General features: G+C 47.5%; 1 protein-coding gene across 8 annotated transcripts in view; it reads right to left on the reverse strand.

The window, feature by feature from the left end:
* Positions 1-25,031, reverse strand: part of TET3 (tet methylcytosine dioxygenase 3) — a 137,461-nt gene that overhangs the window by 21,117 nt on the left and 91,313 nt on the right. For 7 of the 8 annotated variants that reach the window (XM_074011528.1, XM_045369061.2, XM_074011531.1 and 4 more), the window contains 5 exons: positions 18,252-18,345; positions 11,080-11,288; positions 9,067-9,217; positions 6,217-6,306; positions 5,229-5,366 (listed from right to left, as the gene is read on the reverse strand). In XM_074011528.1, the coding sequence (XP_073867629.1) occupies positions 5,229-5,366; positions 6,217-6,306; positions 9,067-9,217; positions 11,080-11,288; positions 18,252-18,345 (682 nt within the window). Of the gene's footprint in view, positions 1-5,228; positions 5,367-6,216; positions 6,307-6,425; positions 6,623-9,066; positions 9,218-11,079; positions 11,289-18,251; positions 18,346-25,031 lie in introns of those variants that run through there. The other variant, XM_074011529.1, reaches the window with a different exon arrangement.

Here is a 25,031-nt window from a genome sequence, read left to right on the forward strand (position 1 = left end):
AAGAGCAAAACTCCGTCTCAAAAAAAAAAAAAAAAGTTTCCTTTTATTACAAACTCTATGTGCTGATTGTAGAAAATTTAGGCAAGCAAAAAGGAAATAAAATCTCCCATCCCACCACCCAGAAGTAATCACTTTAAATACCACGGTCATCTAATTGTGGACATACACAAGTACACAATTACTTTTTGGTAATTAAAGGGGATACTATGCCTATGGTCATATAATAGCTTCATTTTTTTCTTAACATAGCATAAATATGTTCCTGTGCATTAAATATTCTCCCCTAATATGATTAAAGAGTTGTGTGATATTATTCTACTGTATCAATGTGTTAATCTCATTATCAAATATTTCAACTTGTTTCCGATTTTTTATACCATAAACAATACCTTTTGAAATACCCTTTTAGCTAAATTTTGTAAGATTCTTAATTGCTTAGAATGAATGTTAAGTAGAACTGCCACATATTGCCAGACTACCCTCAAAAATGATTCGGTTTTTCACTCATACCAGCAGAATGTGTTTCAACTTTCCTATATTTTTTCCACTAATTTCTTTTTTTTTTTTTTTTTTTTTTTTTTTGAGACGGAGTCTCGCTCTGTGGCCCAGGCTGGAGTGCAGTGGCCGAATCTCAGCTCACTGCAAGCTCCGCCTCCCGGGTTCACGCCATTCTCCTGCCTCAGCCTCCCGAGTAGCTGGGACTACAGGCGCCGCCACCTCGCCCGGCTAGTTTTTGTATTTTTTAGTAGAGACGGGGTTTCACGGTGTTAGCCAGGATGGTCTCCATCTCCTGACCTCGTGATCCGCCCGTCTCGGCCTCCCAAAGTGCTGGGATTACAGGCTTGAGCCACCGCGCCCGGCCTCCACTAATTTCTTTAAAAACTTTTTGCTCACTGTTAAAATCGATCTCATTGTTGGTGTACATTTCTCAGAAGATTTGCCTTTTTATTCAAGTTTACTCTCTACTCTTGTGTTGACTGTATTTTCTTATTTTCTATATTCTTGATGCTCTGGCATTTGAGGTCTTGATCCCAGAGAGGCTGCCCCTCCCAGGGCTACTTAACTCCCAGAGATAGCAAATGGCTCCCTGCAAGTGTGCCTTTGCTATATGAACCAGCAAATCCAGAGTGCACACCCCCAGCCATCTCCTTTGTCAAACTTACACACCAAGCCAGTATTTCCCTGGCCTTATAGAGAGAGGGCCATGAGGAACCACCCTATAGCTCAGAGCCTGCAAAGTATTCAAACTGTCCAATCCTAAACTTCCCCAGTGTAGCTACTCTGCATCACCCATTCTTTCCTGCAAAATCCCACCAAAGACTCTGGGCCATGCTCCCACCCTTCCTCTTCCGTCTCCTGACTGGCCCGGTGCTCCCCCGAGTGGCCCCAGAGCATGACCTGCCTCCTGTTTCTAGGATCCAAGTATAAACTTCTTTCCTGAAAATTATCCAGGTTCGCATGTCTTACCATATCTGATTAAAATAAATCCTTGGCCCATTTTAACACAATTCTCTGTCTTCCTTCTTTTGTGAGTTTTATGACTTTTGCCCACTACTATATATGACTAGTCATTTTTTAAATCATGAAGTCATCTTTGTATATTAAGGTTATCATTTCTTTATCACTTGTTGCAAATATTGTAGCAGTTGGAGCTCTGTGAATTATTAGCCACTGTTAGTGTTTAGATGACCACCCAGACATCTGAATGTATGTATGTGTGTATGTGTGCATGTATGGCTATATAAAACTACAAATGGGATCACATTACATATACATGCTATTCTGCGATCTGCTTTTTTCTTCTTATTCTTTTTTCTTTTTGAGATAAGGTCTTACTCTATTGCCCAGGCTGCAGTGCAGTGGTTTGATCACGGCTCACTGCAGTCTCAACCTCCTGGGCTCAAGTGATCCTCCCATCTCAGCCTCCCCAGTAGCTGGGACTACAGGCATGCACAACCACGCCCAGCAAATTTTTGGAATTTTTTGTAGAGAATAGGTTTTGCCATATTCCTCAGGCTGGTCTCAAACTCCTGGGCTCAAGTGAGCCTCCCACCTCAGCCTCCCAAAGTGCTGGCATTACAGGTGTGAGCCACCGTGCCCAGTCTGACCTGCTTTTCTTTCTTTCTTTTTTTTTGAGACAGAGTTTTGCTCTTGTTGCACAGGCTGGAGTGCAATGGCATGATTTCGGCTCACTGCAACATCTGCCTCCCGGGTTCAAGTGATTCTCCTGTCTCAGCCTCCCAAGTAGCTAGGATTACAGGAGCCTGCCACCATGCCCAGCTAATTTTTTGTATTTTTAGTAGAGATGGGGTTTCACTATGTTGACCAGGCTGGTCACAAACTCCTGACCTCAGGTGATCCACCCACCTTGGCCTCCCAAAGTGCTGGGATTACAGGTGTGAGCCACTGGACCCGGCCTGACCTGCTTATCTTAACTCAAGGATAACTCAAGGTATCCAGTTTGTATTGGCCTTGCAATTGTTATTATGGTACTTTATTACACTGAACAGAAACCTTATATTTTTATGGCACTAACTTTATTAACCCTTTAACTTAGAGGCATTCTAAGTGAGTTTGGTGTCATGCCCTACCCAGCTTGTTTCTTCCCAGACTAGTGTGGGTCTTCGACTTCCTCTGCTCTGACCAGCCTCCTGTGTACTTTCTGTTGGATTGGCCAGACCTGCTTCCTACCAGTTTGTCAGACTAATGCTATAAACAACAGACCAAAGGAAAAATCCAAAGGATGAGATGTGGCAGAAGCCGTATTTCCTACAAGAGATACTTTAAAAATATCAAAAGGTAAGGGTAGCCTGATTAAAAAAATAAGTAAAGTACACAAATAGGATAGTCACAAAGATGAAATTCAAATGTGTAAGAAGAAATAGGAAAAGAATGTTCAACCTCTCTAGTAATAAAATAAACACAAATTAAAATAAGATCGTATGTTTCCCACTCAGGCAGCAGGCAAGGATGAAAGAGACTAACAAAATCCAGTGTTGCCAAGTAAGCAGGAGAATTAGTGCCCCAAGCCTGTAAAAGTAAACATCAATGCAATCTCAAGGAGGTTACTGCGCCACTGCACAAATATGTGAGAAGAATGGCCTCTCCCTGTGGTTTACAGAAGGGAAATGTCTGAAAGCACTTACTGTCCATTGATAGGGGACTGGTTAAATAAATGATGGCAGAGCCATACATACAGCCTCAGAAAATGAAGTCCGTTGACACAGAAAGCTTAAGAAAAGCAGGTCACAGACCAGCATGTATATATAATGTGACCCAGTTTGGGTAAAATTTCATAAAGTCATACATGCACACTTACACATTAGGGTGTCTGAACGGATGGTCATCAAACTGTTAACTGGTTATCTCTGAGATTTCAGGCAACCTTTTTAACATTCTTTAAATTTTAAAAAGAATTGTTTAGGAAAAAACAACACTTTTCATTTTGGAAGAAAATACTCCTTTTCTCCACCCCAAACTCTAGAAGCTCTGGGATCCAGATCACCTCATAGTGCTCTTGCTCTCGCCCACTTTCCAGGGCCCCCCAGCTCCTTCACCTCTCTAACACTGTGGGCATGCCCTTTCTGTGTGTGTTTCACCTAGAAATCCTCACAACAGCGTGCCAGCAGGAGCTGTCCCTTCTTGCTTCTCAGTCTTGGATGCAGGGATAGAAAGCAAGCAGAGAAATGAAATCCCAAGGTGGGTCCATCCATCCCCAGGGGGAATGAGCTACACCCGGAATCTGGGAGCCCTCTTTCCAGGGGAATGTGCTGGTGCCTTTACCTCATCCTCAGCCCCTGGAAGCCCTGTCTGCCCAGAACCTGACTAAAAGGCAGAGCAGACAGCCAGCATCATCCCTTCAAGGAAGCCCCTACCCAAGTCCAAACCTCCTCTCTTCTCCATCTGCACGCACTCCCCTGGTGATGGCGTCAGCCTCACAGCTCTAACTATAAACCATGTGCTCTCCAGACCCTCCTTGCCCCCTGCCTACTCCACATCTCCACCTGCACATCTAGCAGGCATCTTGAAACAGGACTCTTGTTTTCTTACTCCTAAATTCAGCCTTCCCCTGTTACTCTACATCTCGGTCCATGTTACCAACACTCACCCAGATGCTCAAGCAAAAAGCCTTGGAGTGCTCCTCAAGTCCTGCTCACGTAACAATCCAGCCCGTCTGCAAATCCTCTTGGCAGTCCCTTCCACATCATCCAAAATCTGTCCCATTAACACCTCCCCCGACTCCTGCCCAAGCTGTGTCCCCTCCGGACTGGATGGCGGCCCCAGCCTCCTCCTTTGCCTCCTTCCTCTTATTTCCTCCTGTTCACCTCATTCTGCCCCCACCATCACACACTTCATTCTCTAACTGCAGCAGCAGGAGTGTATCTAACTTTACAATGCAATCTTACTGCTGCCCAGCTGAGACGCCCTCAACAGCTTCCATCACAACCCTGCAACCCTGCCCTGGCCCTCAAGGTTCCCTGTGAGCTGGTCCCTGCCGGCCTCTCCAATCCCACTCTCCCTGCCCCTTGCAGTAAGTTACTCCCTTCCTGATGTTCCCTGAACATACACCCAGTCTGCTCCCCGCTCGGAGCCTGCACGCATGCTGGTCCCTCTGCTTGGAGCACTCTATCCCCAGAAAGTGGCTCCCTCACTCTCTTGCGCCGTTCACATCTCAACTCAAATGTCCCCTTCTCAGAGCAGCCTCTCATCTAAGATAGCATCTCCTGTTGCTTTATCCCTCACCCTACTTCATTTTTCCCTCTTGGCCTTCATTGCTACAGTACATTCCCACACATACTTGGGCAGGAACTTTGTCCGTTTCATCCCGCAGCATGTAGGGCAGTGCCTGGGCACAGCTGGTACTCAATACACATTTGTCCAAAGAATGAATCAAGGGTTTGTTTGCATTTAAATCCAAGTGTCCACAGAGACCAGGGCCCACGCTTTAGATAACTGGGCACTCCAGGTGCTTGAGGGGCTACATCCTGCAGCATCCCCCTAAGACACAGACACAAAGCTAGCCTTGTCTGTTCAAGGGTTTTCTGGTGATGGTTTTCTCTGGGAGGCGGGCGAGGGCAGGCCATCTTGCAGGGAACCTTTCGGAGTTCTAAGGGTCCTGTCTCCAGGTCCCTCCCTACCCTCAGCCCACCTTTCTGAACAGACCACGGTGGGCTCCCTCCCACAGTTGCCCCACAGGTGGCGCTATGACAGGGCACAGGTTTCCTTACCACGGTGCACCCATTGTAGAGGTTATGCTGGTCCTTGTGGGCGTGGGCACAGAAGTCCATGCAGGCCGTGACTCCTGCGAAGGGCCGTCCTTCCTTCAGCCCCAGACGGCAGTCAATCGCTATTTCCTCGTTGGTCACCTATGTAGATGGCCAAGGAGAGGTGCTCACATGACCTGAGGTGAGTGGCCCTAATTCTGCACCTGGGGAGGCCGGGTCTTGGAATGAGGGATTTTTTTTTTTTTTTTTTGAGACCGAGTCTCGCTCTGTCGCCCAGGCTGCAGTGCACTGGCTGGATCTCAGCTCACTGCAAGCTCCGCCACCCAGGTTTACACCATTCTCCTGCCTCAGCCTCCCGAGTAGCTGGGACTACAGGCGCCTGCCGCCTCGCCCGGCTAGTTTTTTGTACTTTTTAGTAGAGACGGGGTTTCACCGTGTTAGCCAGGATGGTCTCGATCTCCTGACCTCGTGATCTGCCCGTCTCGGCCTCCCAAAGTGCTGGGATTACAGGCTTGAGCCACCGCGCCCGGCCGGAAGGCGGGATGTTAAGGATGATAGTCACCTTGCCCTTTGACTGCAGGAGGGAGGTTTTCTGGCTGAGAGGCCCCAGCTACAAAAAAGTTACTTTCAGGCTCTTGTAGGAATTACTTCCTTCTTTGTTATCCCAAGTCCCCTTGCCTTATCTAGGAGATACAACAGGGGTGACAGGGGAAAGAAACTCGGGCCTCACCAGTGGATACCAGACCAGAGGAGGTGGATGGGTTACCAGGGGAAGGGGGAAGACCAGGATAGAAGAGGGACAGTGTGGGATGCAGGTAGCCTGGTATAAAAAAGGGGTTTTTATCAAAGAACTACATCATATTGCTTTACTTCTGGACTGGGCTCTTCCCATAAGAGAGCAAGAGAGCCCACTCTCCTACTTCCCAACTTCAGAGCCTGAGCAGAGATGTGGACGGTGACATGTGGGCAACAAAAGGCCCGGGGCCCTTACCTGGTTCTGATAGGCCTGAGGGGCCAGTCGCTTGTACAGGGGAGCGACTTCGGTGGCCAGGTCCTGGAAACTCTTCCGGAGCACTTCTTCCTGCAGAGAAAGGAGCAGTCACACATCCAGAGCAGCCCCGCCTGGTAGACCCTGCACCCCGGAAGTGGACTGGCATTCCTGAAGCATCGTGGGCGAGGCTGGGAGGGAGGTGTCATCCGGTGTCTTTCCGGTCTTTCCTTCAGGAAGGTGTGGTGCTGTGTCCACTTCACAGCTGGGGATACTGAGGCTCCCAGGAAAAGCTGTGGAAGCCACGGCCTGAAGGTCTAGTCATCCTGATGGCTAAACTACTGCTCCTTCAGGATCCCGCCCAGTTCAGCCCAGAACACCAGTTTCTTGCCTTCGCGTGCTGAACACCCTAAGTCAGAGGTGAAGCATAGTGGGAATGAAAAAGCCAAGAGCAACAACTGTGGATCCTTCCTCCCAGGCAACAGACAGGAAGAGAGAGGCAGGCAGGATCCATGCTAGAAAGTCCATAGCCAGTGCAGGCCAGCCCAGCCCAGAGCCTGTCAGGAGCCAGGGATACAGACTTCAAAGCTCCAGCTGCTAGACTCGTACTATATTGTGTTATTCACAAACCACATGTAGCTACAGAAATACAGATGAATACTAATTTTTTTTTTCTTTGAGACAGAACCTTACCGTGTCACCCAGGCTGGAGTGCAGTGGCACGATCTTGGCTCACTGCAACCTCCATCTCCTGGGTTCAAGCAATTCTCCTGCCTTAGCCTCCCAAGTAGCTGGGATTACAGGTGCCCACAACAATACCCAGCTAATTTCTTTTATATTTTTAGTAGAGACGGGGTTTTGCCATGTTGGCCAGGCTGGTCTCAAACTCCTGACCTCAGGTGATCTACCCGCGTTGGCCTCCGAAAGTGCTAGGATTACAGGTGTGAGCCACCATGCCCGGCTTGAATTCTAATAAAAATTAAAGAAATTCAGTCCCTCAGTTACACTAGTCCCATTTTAAATACTCAGCAGCTACATGTGGCTCCTGTATGGACAGCAGAAAATGTTTCCACCATCACAGAAAGCACTGCGGGACAGCACTGCTCTACGTGAAGCCACAGCCCCTGGTGACATGTGGCAGAGAGTTCCAGGTATCCACAGCCTGTCTGGCCCTCCGAAAACAAGCAGGGCTTGAAGAGCTCCTAGGACACCATGAGCACAGGCACATAGGGTTTATGAAGAAGCAAGCAGGAAGAGAGGAAAGAGAAAAAGAACCAAGCACACAGAATGAGAAATGGAAGGTGGAGACCTACAGCTCAGCTATACATCCAGTGGGGTGGCCAGGGCTGCCAGCCACTCTTGATCAGGCCAGCCTGGGCCAGTGAGGCTAGTGAGCTCTAGGGACACACAGGCCTGGGTTTCAATCCTGCCTTCACCATGAACTAGCCACATGGCCTTGAGGAAGCTATCTGCCTCATTTGTAAAGTGAGAGGTAACAGTGCCTAGATCACTGGGATGGGGGGATCATGAAATCATCTGAGAAACCTGTGAGGAGCTTAGCACGTCGTAAGAGCACAGGAAGTGGCGGTTGGTAGAATAGGGAAAGAATTTGAAAGAAATTAAGCCAATGTCTTTCCATTCCTGGTAGTTCTTAGGTCCTGGTGGCCCCAGGGCTCCATTCATTGAGCAACCACATCTGCTGCTTGTAGGGGAGGGTGAATCTTATCATAAATAAAAATCTAATAACAAAACTATCTGAAGGCCTATTAGACTATTTTGAAGTCTAAAAGCCAGGTCTGGGGTAAATAAAGAGCTCTGAATTTGAAAATGCTTCTTTTTTCTTATGAGGACCCAAGCTTGGCAGCGAAAGCACAGAAGGTGACATGCGCTTTAGTGTACAGAGGGTGACCCTGTGCCATGGGAAGTGGGAAGTCCTTCTGGTACTAGGAGCTTGGAGAGATTTGGAAGGTTGCAACTTGAGTCCAGATATTTGGATATTTGTCTGTATTCTAGCAAAGGAAGCCAGCACTCCACGCGCTCAGGAGCCCAGGCAGGAGGGAGGTGAAATGGCAGACAGCCTGGACAGGCTTGTGCCTTCCTTGCATTTGGAGCTGAGTGGAGACCATTGCTCGGGAGGGCCTTTGCCGTGCAGGCATCAGAGGACGAACAACAGTGGGGAGGCGGCCTGAGTAGATGCTCCGGCTCCCACAGCCTGAGGGTGCCTTTCCCTGTTGTCTTGGGGCTGGGGGAGGCCCTGCAGGGCAGGGGTCTGGGTAAAGAGCCTGCAGAGAGGAGGTGCTGTGCCTAGCGGTCGTACCGTGCGGACACTAGTCCACAGCCTAGGGACCAGGCCAGGCCCCCAGCATGGAGACTGCAAGGGCCCGGACAACTGCCCAGAGATGTCTGTCTGGCAGCCAGGCAGGGTGGGAGATGCCTCGGGAAGTACAGCAAAGACCCAGAGGGTGGCCCACATGCTGGAGATGACCTTTCCCGCTAAACTTCACACCCAGAAACGTGTCCTGGGAAGATGGCGGGGAGAAATGACTTCTGAGAGGGCCAAATTCTGACAAGGAATTTGAATATGTATCTTTGATATCTGGAATATTTACCTAAAAGGTTTAAATTGGAAGAGCCTGGGGGCACCTGTAACTGCTAAGTCTAATTTTTCACACTTGGTGCCCTCCACACACCCCTTATTTCACAGCAAGATAAGGTGAGCTTTTAAAAAAACGAAAACAAGTTCCACTTCCTGCACATCTGAGTCATGGCGTGCCACTCCTACCTCCCGTTGGACTATGAAGGGCGCCAGGTGAGAAAGGGTGGGAGGCAGGGTCCCCGCCCAGCTCTGCTCACCTCTTTGGGATTGTCCCCTGCGAGGCGGAACTTGCGAGGTGTCTTGCTCCGAGCATATTTGCAGCCGTTGAAGTACATGCTCCAGGAACAACCAAAGGAGAAGGAGGCACCACAGGTGTTGGGGTCTTTGCCTTGGCAAGCGCAGGTCCGGCTGCAACACACAGCACAGGTCAGGGATACAGATGCAGTATCGCTTCATTCTGGAGTATTCCTCCTCCCTCAAGAGGTGGCCCTGCTGAGCCCTGGCACCCACCAGCCTCCCAGTGACTGAGACCCATCCTTCCCTGCCCCCAACCCTTTTCTCAAGTTTCCTTGAGTAGAAAGCCAGATCTAAGCAGCCTCTTCTGCCCCCACCACTGAGAGCCTGTAGGTTTAACATTGAGTCTGTTGCTGGGAGCAGCACATGGATTTACTGAAGTAAGGGGGAAGAATCTGGTAAAAACCTATTAAGGTTTATACTTTCCCTTAACTCTAATATCTTAACCAGCTCCAACACAGACCACATGAACAGGGAGATGATGTGAGCCCCAGGGTTTGAACGTGCCTATTTCCTATAGCCCAGATGCTAACAGGCCTTTCAACAAAGTATACTGAGATGAAAATTAATGCTTAATACAATCTGGAAACAACTCAAGTGCCCCGAATTGGGGAATGGATAAGCAAACTGTGATAGACCCACACAGTGGATTACGACTCAGTGATAAAAAGGGATGAGCTACTGACACACACGTCAACACAGATGAACACTGAAAACACTATGTTCAATGGAAGAAGCCAGACTCAGAAAGCTACACCCTGTATGATCCCATTTATGTGACATTCTCACAGAGGCAAACCTACAGAACAGGAAACAAGACTGGTGGCTGCCCAGGGCTAGGGGAGCGCTTGCTTATAAAGGGCACAGGGCACTTGGAAAGATGGAACTGTTCTATATCCTTTTTTTTTTTTTGAGACAGAATCCTGTTCTGTTGCTCAGGCTGGAGTGCAATGGCACGATCTTGGCTCACTGCAACCTCCGCCTCCCAGGTGAAAGTGATTCTCATGCCTCAGCCCCCTGAGTAGCTGGGATTACAGGTATGTGTCACCATGCCTGGCTAATTTTTGTATTTTTAGTAAAGACGGGGTTTTGCCACGATGGCCAGGTTGGTCTCGAATTCCTGGCCTCAGGCGATCTACCCGCCTTGGCCTCCCAAAGTGCTGGGACTACAGGCATGAGCCACCATGCCCGGCCCTGTTGTATATCTTGATTGTGGTAGTGGTAGCTATGTGACTGTAAACATTTGTCAAAACTATATACCTAAGAGGATGAATCGTATTGTAAATAAATATATCTTCATTTTTAAAAATGGGAAAAACTCTAATAAGGGCAGGGTTTTTTTTTTTCTTTTTTTTCTTTTTTTTTTTTTTTTTTGAGACAGAGTCTCACTGTTGCCCAGGCTGGAGGGCAGTGGTGCAATCTTGGCTCGCTGCAACCTCTGTCCCCCGAGTTCAAGAGATTCTTCTGTCTCAGCCTCCTGAGTAGCTGGGACTACAGGCGTGTGCCACCACGCCCGACTAATTTTTTTATTTTTAGTAGAGATGGGGTTTCACCATATTGGCCAGCCTGGTCTCAAACTCCTGACCTTGTGATCCACCCACCTTGGCCTCCCAAAGTGCTGGGATTATAGGCATGGGTCATCACCCCTGGCCAAGGGCAGATTTTGTAAATATCTTTGATACCTTCTATTTGTGGGGCACATGTACTTCACACTCGCTAACATCATTAGTGCCAGTATATCAACCTGGGGTTTAACAGTGAAGTCAAATTAGCAGACCCTCCAGAGCCAGAGCTAGAACCCAGCTCAAGCAAGATCTGTGGATATGCCTTCCTCAACCACAGTCCTAACTGTGCAAGACAAACAGTGCTGCAGAGAGGGCCCCTAGGAGCCTTCCCCCGGGTTGCCCGCAGTCTCCTGTATTTGCTGCCCAGGACCCTATAGGTGGGCCCTGGCCCTGCAACCCCCTGCTACGTACTCATCGTTGAGGCCGCATCTCCGGCTGGTGGGGTTCCCATACTTCCGGAGGGTGTCAGTGAGCTCCTGGTAGAGGGTGTCTCCGAGGCTACGGGGAATGCCCTCCCAGGCCAGGATGAGGATGACGATCACAGCGTTCTGGCAGTGGTGGCCTGCCCGGTGCCGCACCAGGCAGAGCAGCTTCTCCTCCAGCGTGTGCCTGCGGATCACCTGCAGGGATGCAGGTTGTGAGGGGCAGGAGCCAGGTACCGGTGCGCCTCTGCATGGTGCCACCCCTCCCTCTGTCACACAGACCCAGGGAGCAGGTCTTAAGGGCAGGGTTCTAGGGACGTCATGCCCTGATGACAGCAATCTCACAAGCTAAGAGACCATTATTAGGGAACAAACAGGGAACATTACTGGGGAACAAATGTTTTGTTAGGGAACAAAAACATAAAAGTTATTTATTTAGAGTGACATAAAAGATAATTACCACAAAATCTAAGGTGCTGATGACTTACATAGGCTTAGGAGTAAAAGTACACAGATAAAAACCGTAAGCCAAAATACAGTCAGATTTTTATGTTATCCTAAAACATTTGCAGAGAAAATGCCGCATACCTGTGTGTTTTTAGTTAACATGCAAGGGGCTTGGCACTGTGGAAAACAGTCTGGCAATGCCTCCAAAAGCTAAACATAGGATCACCACATGATCCAGCAATTCCATGCCTAGGAATACACTCAAGGGACCGAGAGCCGGACTCAGGCAGATCCCTGAATACCCACGTTCACTGCAGCACTATTCACAACAGCCAAAAGGTGGAAGCACCCCCAGTGTCCATCGGTTTATGAACAGGTAAGTACAACATGGTATAGACAGACAACCAAGTATTACTCAGCCTTAATAAGAACAAAATTATTAAGAGAAACAAAATTCTGATCCATGTTACAACATGGATGAACCCCAAAAACATGCTAAATGAAATAAGCCAGACACAAAAGGACACATAGTGTATGATTCCACTGATATGAGGCACCCACAACAGTTCCATTCAGAGAGACAGAAAGTAGATTAGAGTTTACCAGAGCCTGGGAGAAGGGAGAATGGGGAACTATTGTTAACGGGTGCAGAGTTTCAGTATGGGATGTTGAAAAAGTTCTGGAAATAGACTATGTTGATGCTTGTACAACAACGTGAATGTACTTAATGCCACCAACCTGTACACTGAAAAATGGTTAACATGTTAGATTTTATTTCTACACACACATTTTTTTTTTTTTTTTAAAGAGTCAGGGTCTTACTCTGTTGCCCAGGCTGGATTGCAGTGGCATGATCATAGCTCACTGCAGCTTCGAACTCCTGGGCTTAAGCGATCCTCCCACTTCAGCCTTGTTGAGTACCTAGGATACAGACACATGCCACCATGCCCAGCTAACTTTTTAAAAATTTTTAAGAGACAGGGGGTCTCACTATGTTGCCCAGGCTGGTCTTGAACTGCTAGGGCTCATGTGATCCTCCTGCCTCAGCCTTCCAAAGTGCTGGGATTACAGACATGAGCCACTGCACCCAGCCTGTTTATACACTGTTACCACAATTTAAAAATGTACTACACCAAAAACCATTGAATTGTATGCTTCAAATGTGTGAACTGTATGGTATGAGCATTATATCTCAATAAAGCTACCTTTTTTTTTTTTTTTTAAGCGAGAGTCCTGGGCATCTACTGCTCTGCTGCTCAGGATCCAGGTCTGAGGTCTGGGTTCTCATTCACTCCCAAACACTGTCCTGGTTTATAAAAAGATGTCAGGGCCAAGAGGCCTGGGAGCTGGGGAAGGAGGTGGCTGAAAATTGCCAGAGAATGCCAGATAATTCCGTGGCCAGAGAAGATGCGGGGGCCCCTGGGCAGGGGAAGGATGAGGGTAGACTGGGAAGGGCTCCGAGTGTCAGGCTCAGGGGCAAGGCCTTGAGGCAGGGGCTCCACGCAGGATGGTGAGCAGGGGTCTTACATAAAGAGTTTCATGCTTTAGAAAGGGGACGGGGCAGAAAATCGGGAGAAGGGCAAGATTGGGAGACCAGCTGGAACACCACTGACATAATGCAAGCAAAATGAATAAAGTCCTAACTAACTACAGGAGAAAGAATGGATTCCTGAGGCTGAGGGACGAGGAAAAACCCTGAGTGACTTCCACACCTTGTGGCTCAGGAGACTGTGTGGGCATGGGTGTGGTTTACTGGCGAGTTAACTGGGAGCACCCTGAGGTTGAGGTACTTCAGAGCAGGAGTCTCTGACCCCCGGGGTGCAGACCTGTACTGACTGGGTCTGTGGCCTGTTACTAACTGGGCTGCACAGGAGGAGGTGAGCAGGAGGTGAGCAGCAGGCGAGCATCCGTTACTTGAGCTCCACCTCCTGTCAGAGCAGCAGCAGCATTAGATTCTTACAGGAGCACGAACCCTGTTGCAAACTGCGAATGTGAGAGACCTAGGTTGTGCACTCCTTAAGAGAATCTAATGCCTGAATGGTCTTCCACGAAACCAGTCCCCGGTGCCAAAAAGGTTGGGGACCACTGCCTTAGAGCACCTGAGTGGTCTCTAAGGATACCCCCCCCCCACCGAGTGGGTCTGGGGTCAGGAGATGCTGGGTTGCAGACAGACCTGGTCACGAGTGGGTCCGTGCTGGGAGACATGAAAGGTAATACAAGGGGTAGCCAGGCAGGTAATACAAATGAAGAAGGTGGGCCGGATGCAGGACTAGTGGGTGGTGCGGACAGCGGCAAAGTGAAAAGCATCTGCCCACGAACAGGGGGAAGCCAGGCCTTATTGCCATCGACTACCACGCGGGGGAATTCCAGCCCAGTGAAGCTAATTCTTCCAATTTTGCAAGAAAAAAATGGAAATCCAGATTTTACATAAAATCCCTCTCCAAAAACGTGAGTGCTCCATTTTTTTTTAACTGCGGTAAAATATACAATTTATCATTGTATCATTTCAAAGTACACAGTTTAGTGGCATTAGGTACATTCATATTGCTGTGCAACCATCACAACCACCCATCTCTAAAATTTTTTCATCTTGCAAAACAAACTCTGCTCATTAAGGAACTCTCCATTCTCCTCTCCTGAAACCACTGTTCTACTTTCTGCCTCTGTTTCTCTTTTCTCTTTCTTTCTTTTTTTTTTTTTTTGAGACTGAGTCTCACTCTGTGGCCCAGGCTGGAGTGCAGTGGTGCCATCTCAGCTCACTGAAACCTCTGCCTCCTGGGCTCAAGCGATTCTCCCCACCGTCTCCAGAGTAGCTGGGACTACAGGCGCGCACCACCATGCCTGGCTAATTTTTTGTATTTTTAGTAGAGATAGGGTCTCACCATGCTGGCCAGGTTGGTCTTGAACTCCTGACCTCACGTGATCTGCCCGCTTGGTCTCCCTAAGTGCTGGGATTACAGGCGTGAGCCATTGTGCCCAACCTACTTTCTGCCTCTGAGTTTAACTGTTCTAGGTACCTCATGTAAGTGGAATCATATAGTAATTATCCTTTTATGGCTTATTTCACTTAATGTAATGTCCTACCCATGCTGTAGCATGTGCCAGAATTTCCTTCAGACTCTGAAAGGATACTCTGCATGCTGAACAAAACACATCTCTGGCCATGAATTCCTGCTCTGAGGCCCAGCAAGAATGGTGCTTCCCCACTAAAGCATCAATTATATCATTCTTTTGAAATGTGTATTTTGGGTATCAGTAACACCTGAACACAGTATTAAATCAGATACTGTGTAGAACTCCCTGTGTGATTGCCTGGATTCCTGCAGATTAGGCTGAGTACATCACGGGCATTGACACACATTTGTGGACACTGATAAGGCCGTGGTCTCTGTGACTAGGGTTTGCGAGGCACTAAGGTCAACTTCCGCTCCTGGCCAGGAGGAACACAGCCAATCACACTCATGGGAGAGGGTTCAGAGCACACAAGTCACCCAACCAGTCATGGCTGTGACTGAGGCCATGCTATTCTGGCTTCCCAAATGGCAAATACGCAACGTCATTGGACACAAACAGACAGCTATCTGTGGCCCATCCTCACAGGCCCGTGGGTCCACTAAAAAAACTAAGAAAACAGCGCAGAGGAGTTCCCTACCCACACCCCTATGAAGAAGCCTGGCAGGGTAACACACACAAAAACGTCCAAGTCAAAGGCTGACAGAGGCAGAAAAACATCCATACCTGAGTAGAGCAACAGAGACAGCTCCAACTCAGCCACAGACTCCTCAACAGCTCATCCAGCTTCTGGGCAGAATTCCCTGAGCACCAGACCAAGAGTAACACAACCCCCAGCAGAACCCCAAACCTGTCCTCCCACAGCTCCCAACACGGTGCTTGGTTCTAACACCTGTGGCCTCCTAAGTCTGTTTCACTGTGTCCCTAATGAGCCTACAAATACCTGCCTTCTGACCTCCGTGACCTTTACACACCAGTACAGGCAGCATCTCTGGAGTTCTTTCCCAGAGCCCATCTTGCTGTACCAGGTGTTGCCTTTGGCATGCCTCTGTTGTTCTGAGCCTTCAGAGTGCAACCAGGGCACGCCTGGAATCTTCCACATTTTGTACAGGCCACCTTAAAATCACAGATGACCAGAGGGCTCTCGGGGCTGACCCACTGCTTCCTAGGTCATCCTATCAACACACATTTGCTGGGTACCCATGATGTGCCTTCACTGTGGCCCCGAATCCTGGCCAGTCAAGTGTAGAACATGTGAGGCACACTGCTTTAAGCTGAAGGTATGGTTGGGGGCTAGGGAGAGGCTCAAAGAGGCACAAATCCTGGTTGGAAAACAAAAGCCAGGCTCTGGACACGGGACCAGGCAGGCAGGGTGGGGACATGCACAGGAGGCACTGGATGCCTGTACTCACCTGTGGCCACAGAACTGGCTCTGGGCTCATGACACTACACTGCCACCAAGAATAATCCATCCTTCTAAGGATCTGTGGGTCACTTTCCCCACAGGGCAGGAAGAAGGAGCACCCAACCCCTCTCCAACTTCCAAAGGAGGTGGAACTCTCTAAACCAAGCCCTCTTATCAAAAGACAGGGTATTTGGCAGCTCTGTAGCCAAAAGAAAACCCCAGAACTACACCACACTAAAGGAGATGGCTAGGAAAAAAAAAAAAAAAAAAAAGCCCTCAGCACTGCCATTTTCTTGCCACTACAATAGTTCTGTGATTGACCACCCATTTGCTCCTCCCATTAAAAAAAAGATTTCCTCTCCTTTTCTCTTCATTCATCAGACATGGGAAGTCCCACCCTCTGCAAACACTATCAGCACCTTCTATACTCACCCACCAGGGCTCGGTGACACCCACAAGCTGTTCCCTACTTGAATGTAACTTCTAGTTCACTGCACCCCACGCACCCTGATCTGGGCATCCGTCCACAGACCCCAGAGCAATGGCATACTGAGGACCAAGTTCCTGCCCCTCCATCCTCCTGCCTTCCTCTCCTAGCCCCAGGAACTGGCCCTGCTCTCTAGGCAAACATGCTCTTCCCAACCCTCAGTGGGGCCACATGAGCCCTGGGCAGGGCTTATTGCTTTACCACTGTATCCGGGGTCTAGAAATGCATCTTCTTTAATGCCACCCACAGGACCAGCTATTCTTTAAGGGGCCAACTATTTTGAAGCTGGAAAAGTCTCCAACTCTACCTATGCTCCAAGATCTTCATTTTCATGTCCAAGACTTTGGAATTCCTCAATGACTGCATGAATTAGCAGGAGAAAGTGGCAGCTGTCACTCTAGGGCTGACATCTTTTTTCTGATGGGTTCTCTGGGGAGGTTACACCCCACCATGATGAGCCACATCAGACTTCTCACCGCAATGACCACCTCTCACGACGGTGGGGGCAGCCTGCTTCTTCATACTTATGAATACATGAAGTGATTCCGGATTCTTTGGTTGTACATAATTCTGCAATGCTAACTAAAAATTGCTAAAAATAGTAAACTTGGTAGTTCAAGTTCAGACGCCTTTTATTTTCACCAAACACAAAGACACAAAGGCACAGAGTGTATACCAGGTAAAAACAGGCACATATGTCCTATGTATGTTGTAGCATATGTCAGAATTTCCTACAACATGCACGGATGGACGTACACTGACAGGGATAGTTATCTTACCCACCTCCCTCACAGCCAGCCATGGGTCTGTCCACCCAGCCCCTCTGCCTTTGCCCACACAATTCTCCTCACTGGGAATGCTTCCTCCCTCTCCTCAGCCTGACTAATAACGGACCAGTCAGTATTCATGGCCCCCGGCACGCCCACCTCGGGAAACCTAGCCTGAGCATTCCTCCTCCTCTGAACCACGGCATCAAGTCTGCCTCTCAATGACTGCAGTCTCCATGACTTTCTTTCATGTGTCTCTAGAGCACAAACAGGCTGAACACAAGGACCGAGCCCTCGTCTTCCACCCATACCCACTGCCCAGCACAGCACGAGGCTGAGCTTGCAGGCACCCGAGGAACCTGGCTGCTCCTCCTCAGCACTTGTTCTGCAGAGGCAGATGCTCTGCTATTTAAAGATCTCCCTGTGGACTGGGAGGGCAAGGTCAGAAGGACTCTGTTTGGTGACTTAGGGTCTGAGTCACTGATGTTCTCCCTGTGGAGATATCTAGGCTGCCTGGTAGGAAACTGCTTAGAAGCAGGGCAGAGGCAAGACTGGCCCACAGTGCTGCCCGGAGCCCTGGCCTCTTCCCTCAGGTTGGATCTCAGCATGCCAGCCTTCAGGTTTGTCTCTGGCTTCCAAGCAGCAGACAAAAGCACTGGCAGCTCCAGGACATATGGAAGGGGACGAGGAGTCTGACAGTCCACAGTGGGGTCCACCATCGGGTCATGACAGCATCTCCAGCTTCCTCTTTCCTACCCCTCCGGCCCTGAGCCACAGGGACAGGATGAGCCGAGTGTGAAGACTAACATAGTTCCAAGGCCGGCCCAAGACCCGGGGACTGGCATTTAAACAAGATGAGGACAAACGGCTGAGGCTGGGGGAAATGACCCTAACCCTGAGCCAGATTCCAGCTCTAAGGCTCCCCTGGACAGCCAGCATGCTGTCTCCGACACACCCACCTGGCCCCCGCCCCTGCCCGCTCAGCTACACGCAGCAAGGGGAACCAGGCACAGCCGTGGCTCGTGAGTGGGCCCGACACTCACCCACTTTGCAATGGGGCAGCCGCGGGAGCTCTTTCCCTCCTTCCCCGTGTAGATGACCTTCTCGATCCGGATGGCTTTCCCCTTCTCTCCATACCTGAAGAGGGAGACAGAAGCCACCATTAGCACAGCAGAACCCCAAAGGAGAACAACTTTTGGTCAGAAGGCAGCCTCAGTGTGCTTTTGTTTGAGTTTCTGGTTGCTGTTGGGGCAACAGAAAAGAAAGAGAAAGGTTTAAATGTCATTTGGTACCTAAAGGCTCTGGAGACACAGTGGCCACTTCCAGGCTTCCAGGTTCACCTGCCCCTTCTCTGCTCCTGCCCATCGGGCCCCCTCTGATCCAGGGCAGAAGGAGAGTTGAGCAGAATGTCCCTGATTGTTACCTCCTAACTCCAGAAGGGAACTGAAACTAAAGGCTAAACACGGGCATTTGTATCTAGCCGTTAGCTGAGTCACCCTGAGAGTTAGCTATTTATAAAAATAACAAATAAAATAAATGGGGGAATCCTTATTATTCTCTTTGAATAATCCCCAGCTGACATTTGACCATGATGATGACAAACAGCTGAGGCTGGGGAGAAGTGGCTCTACTAAGCCCAAACACCAGCTCTGAGGTTCTCCTGGACAGTAAACACATCTGGTTCCTGTACATGCCACCTGCCCTGGCCCCCATACACACTCAGGGCATCAGAACCCCAGCTCTCCAGGACCGTCTAATCAACCACACTATATTCAAGATGGTGCAACTGCGGCCCCTGGGGTTGAACTGACTTATCCAGTACAAAGAGGCAGCAGTGGTCTAAGCACAGCCCCGGACGTCAGACAGACTGGGTTTGAGTGCCAGCCCTGCCATTTTCTTGCTATATAACTGTGGCCAAATTACTGAACTTCTCTAAGCCTCAGTTTTCTCATCTGTAAAATGGAAATTAAAATGGTCCCCACCTCCTGGGCTTGGTAAAGATCAAACAATAGTCCACAGGGAGTATATTATTTAAAGTACTTTGAAGTTCCTGGCATGAGGGAAGAGTCCAATAAACAGTAATTATTTTTAATAATGTAAAAAATCTTACAGAATCTTATTTTTAACAGTTTTTTAGTTTCAGGTGCAATGTCATATCACCTGCAGATAATGGCCATTTGCCACCCACTCCTTTCTATTCTTTATATCTCTAGCCTGACTCTTGTCTCTCTGAGACGGCCAGGTGCTTTCTTTCTTTTTTTTTTTTTTTTTTGAGACGGAGTCTCACTCTGTCACCCAGGCTGGAATGCAGTGGTGCGATCTCAGCTCATTGCAACCTCTGCCTCCCAGGTTCAAGCAATTATCTGCCTCAGTCTCCCGAGTAGCTGGGATTACAGGCGCCCGCCACCACGTCCAGGTAATTTTTGTATTTTTAGTAGAGACAGGGTTTCACCATGTTGGCCAGGCTGGTCTTGAACTCCTGACCTCATGATCCACACGCCTTGGCCTCCCAAAGTGCTGGGATTGCAGGTGTGAGCCACGCATGGCAGGCCTGGCCAGGTTTCTGAAGGGCTTGCAGGCATCTCTGCTTACTTCCCAACTTTAACTGAAAATGTTTCCAACAATTCATCACTGAGCATGAAACTGGCTAACTTTGGGAAAGAGACAGATATGAAGGGTGCTACTAAGAGTCTCCTGTCCTAAGGATTTTAATTAAGAATTATTTTTATAAAATGTATTTTTTTTTGAGACGGAGTCTGGCTCTGTCGCCCAGGCTGGAGTGCAGTGGCGCAACCTCGGCTCACTGCAAGCTCCGCCTCCCAGGTTTATGCCATTCTCCTGCCTCAGCCTCCTGAGTAGCTAGGACTACAGGCGCCCTCCACCTCGCCCGGCTAGTTTTTTTTTTTTTCGTATTTTTTAGTAGAGACGGGGTTTCATCGTGTTAGCCAGGATGGTCTCGATTTCCTGACCTTGTGATCCGCCCGTCTCGGCCTCCCAAAGTGCTGGGATTACAGGCTTGAGCCACCGCGCCCGGCCTATAAAATGTATTTTTAACATATAAGGAGACAGATGATTAAATGTTTTTTATTCGATCAATTAACAGCATACTATTTTAACAGCTTGTCTGAATCTAACTATCCTTGTATTTCCGTAATAAATTCAATTTGATCATGGCATGTTATTTTAATATACTATTTCATAGAGCATTAACGTTATCATAGCTTCTACAGTTCAGAATACACATATTCTTTATCTTATCCACTCCACTTCTAGGAATCTCCACCCCACAAATAACTGTACAAATGCACCAAGCTTTAGGAACAAGATAATTCACTGTCTCATCAACAACAGAAAAATGAAACAACTTACATGTCTACCATGAGACTGGTTAAATACATTATAATAAACCTCACCAAAAAAAACATCAATTTTCATGCAATGAAAAACCATGTCCCATCAAAAATGATTAGGTAGAATTGTATGTACTGACATGGAAAGAAATTAAGTGGGGGGAAAAGCAAGCTACAGACAGTGGGTATATTATAATGGACTACATTTGGTTTAAAACTTCTCTATATACATATTTAATACATTTATATCTGTATATATACAAATATCTTTGTAAATGCTTAGAAAATATTGAAAAATAACATCAAACTTTAGAGCTTTACTTATTCTTTAGACTTTTAAAGCCTTTGGTTCATTTTTGTAATTGAAAAAGAGAACAGAGTTTATAATTTTTTTAAATTAACTAATTAATGTTTTCAAACAAGCTCTTGTCAGCCCACAAAGATTTTTTTAAAATGCTGATCTAAGGTTCCTCTGAGTTCCATGTTCTCTATTTCACTCAAGATCTTAGCAAAAGGATGAAAAGTGTTTCTGATAATTACATTAAAATTCTAAGGCTCTGTTAGTCTCTTATAGAAAGTGTTTGGAGACAGGACTCAGGAGTTTATATAGCGTGGTCTAGATGAAGAGTTAAAGAACACATAATGCTGCTTTTGTCTGGTTCCTGGACAACTTTCATTTCAACAAGCATTTATCAGGAAGCCACCCATAAGGGCAGGGCCTGGGCCCCTGGTGTGTCCTGGAGATCTCTGTCGGGAGAACAGCCTGAGGTGACCATACTCCTCTCGCTGAGACGGAAGCACTATCGCGTTCCTCGCAGGAGGGTGAGCTGAGGACACTGCCACCGCTTTCCAACCAGGTCCTTCCCCACCATCCCGCCCCTGTGAGAAATGTGTCCTGCAGTGAACCTCGCATTAGACAAATAAAAGGGCCAAGCACTGTCTGATCAGCTAGACTTAAAAAAAAAACAACAAACAAAACAGAACTGTCTCTTTGTGTTTAAAGACAGCCAATCAACTCTCACTTTAGCTCTTTCTTCTTAAGTGCCTCACTTTTTGGCCTATCATGAAGAGGCCCTTCTAGTATTCAGATTAACTATCAGACCCTCAACTAAGTCTGCATAGATAGCCTGAAATCTTATTCTAAAGGATAACTAATCATCCAAGCCAATCATCTTATTCTAAAGGATAACTGGCTCTTCAAGGGTGGTCCCAGAGCCAGCAGCATCAGAATCCCCTAGAAATTTGGTAGGAATGGAACACAGATTCTCAGGTCCCATCCCAGACCTGCTGGGTCAGAAACTCAGGTGGGGCCCAGTCATCTGTGTTTTAACAAACCCTCTAGAGACTCTGAGGCCCACTGAAATCTGACAACCACTGCTCTGAGGCTTTGCCTGTTCAGGATTGTCTCTATCACACAGTAACAAGACCAGTTTCCCCAAATCTCAGAGAACCTGCTAGCACAGTGTTGGTTCTTTGTTTCTAGAACAAGCTTTTAATGAACTCCTAGGCTGCAGAGAATCTCCTTCCCAGACAGAACACACAAGGCTCTGTGCTGTGCACCGGTCTCAGATACGGGTTTGGCAACTGACTCCAATTATCTATGAAGATAAGGACCTGGGTACCCACAAAGTATGAAGCTCATAAATAAGTTGGGAAATTTTAGGATCTGCTTTCAACCTTCCCCTCCTTTCTCCAAATCTTTACTGGAAAAGCTAAGAGAACCAGGTTTTCCTGATTTCAGTTTATTTCCCCTCCCTGCCTTCAGCCAACTCCTGACAGCAGAGCAGTCCTGAAGAGAAAGGGTTGAGGAACAGTCTAGAAAAAGAGACAGCCTAGACCTGCCATTCACAAACTATACCCACCATTCACAAACTAGATCCCTACCCAGGGGATTTGCATCAATCACTCATTACTCCCCTTGTTCCAGAAAGGATCTTATGAAGATATCTACACAATAAAACTAACGAGTGATGAAATCAGAGTAAAGGGCAAAAAAAAAAAAAGGTACGCTGGCATACAAAATACAAACAGTGGGATTTTGTGTGTATTTTTGAGAGATAAGCCTGGAATATCTTGTTATATGAGAAATCCAAAAAAGGCTTGTTAGGGTCATGTCAAAAACAAAACAAAATAAAACAAACAAACAAAAAAACCCAGAAGAATAAACCTGAATAGGTTCTATGGGCCAAAGATGAGAAATTACCTTCCTCCTGATGGGGTACACAAATCTGGCTCCAAGTTTACTAGCAGGCAACATAAAGATGGAACTGCAATCTGTTACATGATTTGCAAGGTCCTTAAGATAAAAATAAACCAGTTGCTAAGGAAAAACACAAGTATTCCTGGTCTTGAGAGGAATTCCTCCCTTGGATCAGTTTCTGAAGAATCTACAGCTGGCTGTTATTTTTAAAGCAATCAGGGGGGGAAAAAAAGACATATTTCAACCTTATCTTACCAAATTTCAAAGATCTCTTGATCCTTGTTTCAAAATACTTTTCTATAATGAAAAGTTGTTTAAGAGAGCTGTCTGGCAATCTTATAAAATTGTTACCTCAAAATGCCCCAGAACAAAAAACCTGCCCCAGATCAAACTTGTACATTTGACTCCCCTGCAGCAAATGATAGTGTCAGGATTCCTTACAAAAATCACTGGCCCAGAAGCTGCCTGGTCTAATCTGCAAACTACAACACACAGGGATGTGAGCACATGCAGGCAAGCATGACAACACTTACACAGCTTCAAATCTGTCTTATGCTCATTGACTCAGAAGTGCCCTCATACCAGGCTAGAATTTACAGATTGGTGAATATAAATGTTCCAGATGGTCTAGGAAATTAAGAGTGATGACTGTAGATCACTGTCCTCCATGTATCTTGCTTTTCATTTATTCAGAGAAGCTGTTGTAGTCATTCAGTTCAAAATCATGTTCTGTGCTACACAGACAAGAGTATCTGGCTCCTTGCCAGGCACGGTGGCTCATGCCTGTAATCCCAGCACTTTGGGAGGTCAAGGCGGGCGGATCACCTATGGTCAGGAGTTCGAGACCAGCCTGGCCAACATGGGGAAACCCTGTCTCTGCTAAAAATACAAAAATTAGCCGGGAGTGGTGGCGCATACCTGTAGTCTCAGCTACTCGGGAGGCTGAGACAGGAAAATTGCTTGAAACTGGGAGGTGGAGGTTGCAGTGCGCCGAGACCATACCACTGCACTCTAGACTGGAGGACAAAGCAGATTCCATGTCAAAAAAATAAATAAAAAGTATTTTGCTCCCATGGTCAGACAAAATCTGGTTCCCAAATCTGCAGCAACTCTAAGCCACGCAGCTTTTCACGTATTTGTATGTATATGTATGGGCAAGCATATGCTTATGTCTACATCATCTTAGCTTTTATTATTAAAATACTAACGCAGCCGGGCGTGGTGGCTCATGCCTGTAATCCCAGCACTTTGGGAGGCCGAGGCGGGTGGATCATGAAGTCAGGAGATCAAGACCGTCCTGGCTAACACGGTGAAACCCCGTCTCTACTAAAAATACAAAAAATTAGCCGGGTGTGGTGGCGGGCGCCTGTAGTCCCAGCTACTCGGGAGGCTGAGGCAGGAGAATGGCGTGAACCCGGGAGGCGGAGCTTGCAGTGAGCTAAGATTGCATCACTGCACTCCAGCCTGGGCTACAGCATGACTCCGTCTCAAAAACAAAACAAAACAAAAACTAATGCTTGTTTGAAAAAATGCAATTAGTGCATTTGTCTGTGAGGTAGTTAATGACTGTCTACCTTTTCTGTAGTACTCATGACAAGCACTAAGTCTTTCCACACATCAATTCAGTTTATCCTCATGACACTCCTACAGTCTTTTTATCATCAACTCTATTTTGCAGATAAGAAAACTGAGTCACAGAAGAGCAGAACAACTTGCTAGAGACTCAGCAGTGAGTGGCAGGGCCAGGACTGGGCCTCAGTCTGGCTCAAGTCCCTGCTCTCAGCCCCGGAGCCACAGACTGGAACTCAGAGAGTTTACTAACTGCTGTGGACATGCACATGGGTTTCCAAGTCTCCATCTATATGAACTGCTCAAAAACCACAACTAGTAAACAGAAACCCTAGAGTCCTGAATTTGAACTGGGAGTGTCAATATAAACTCATGATGTATGTAATCACTAAGCAATAACAAGAATGAAAAATCCATAGATTCAACATAGCTCTTTCTACTTAAGCAGCCTAAAAACAATGAACAACCCCGTGTAGTCATGAGTGCCCCTAGTAGGCAGAGTCTGTTTTCTAAATACTTTTTCCTCCAAGAAAAAGAACTGGGACTTCTTGGATAAATGTACAACGTGAACCCAGGATATCTTGTCATATGAGAAATCAAGAAAGTTATGAAAGACTCCTATGATCCTGTCCAAAGGATTTAGGGGACAACCTGAGTAGGTTCCCACTGGTCAGGAGTGAGACATGACATTCCTCTTAGGGGAG

Source organism: Macaca fascicularis, chromosome 13 (assembly GCF_037993035.2).
Source record: "Macaca fascicularis isolate 582-1 chromosome 13, T2T-MFA8v1.1".
Classification (NCBI taxonomy): domain Eukaryota; kingdom Metazoa; phylum Chordata; class Mammalia; order Primates; family Cercopithecidae; genus Macaca; species Macaca fascicularis.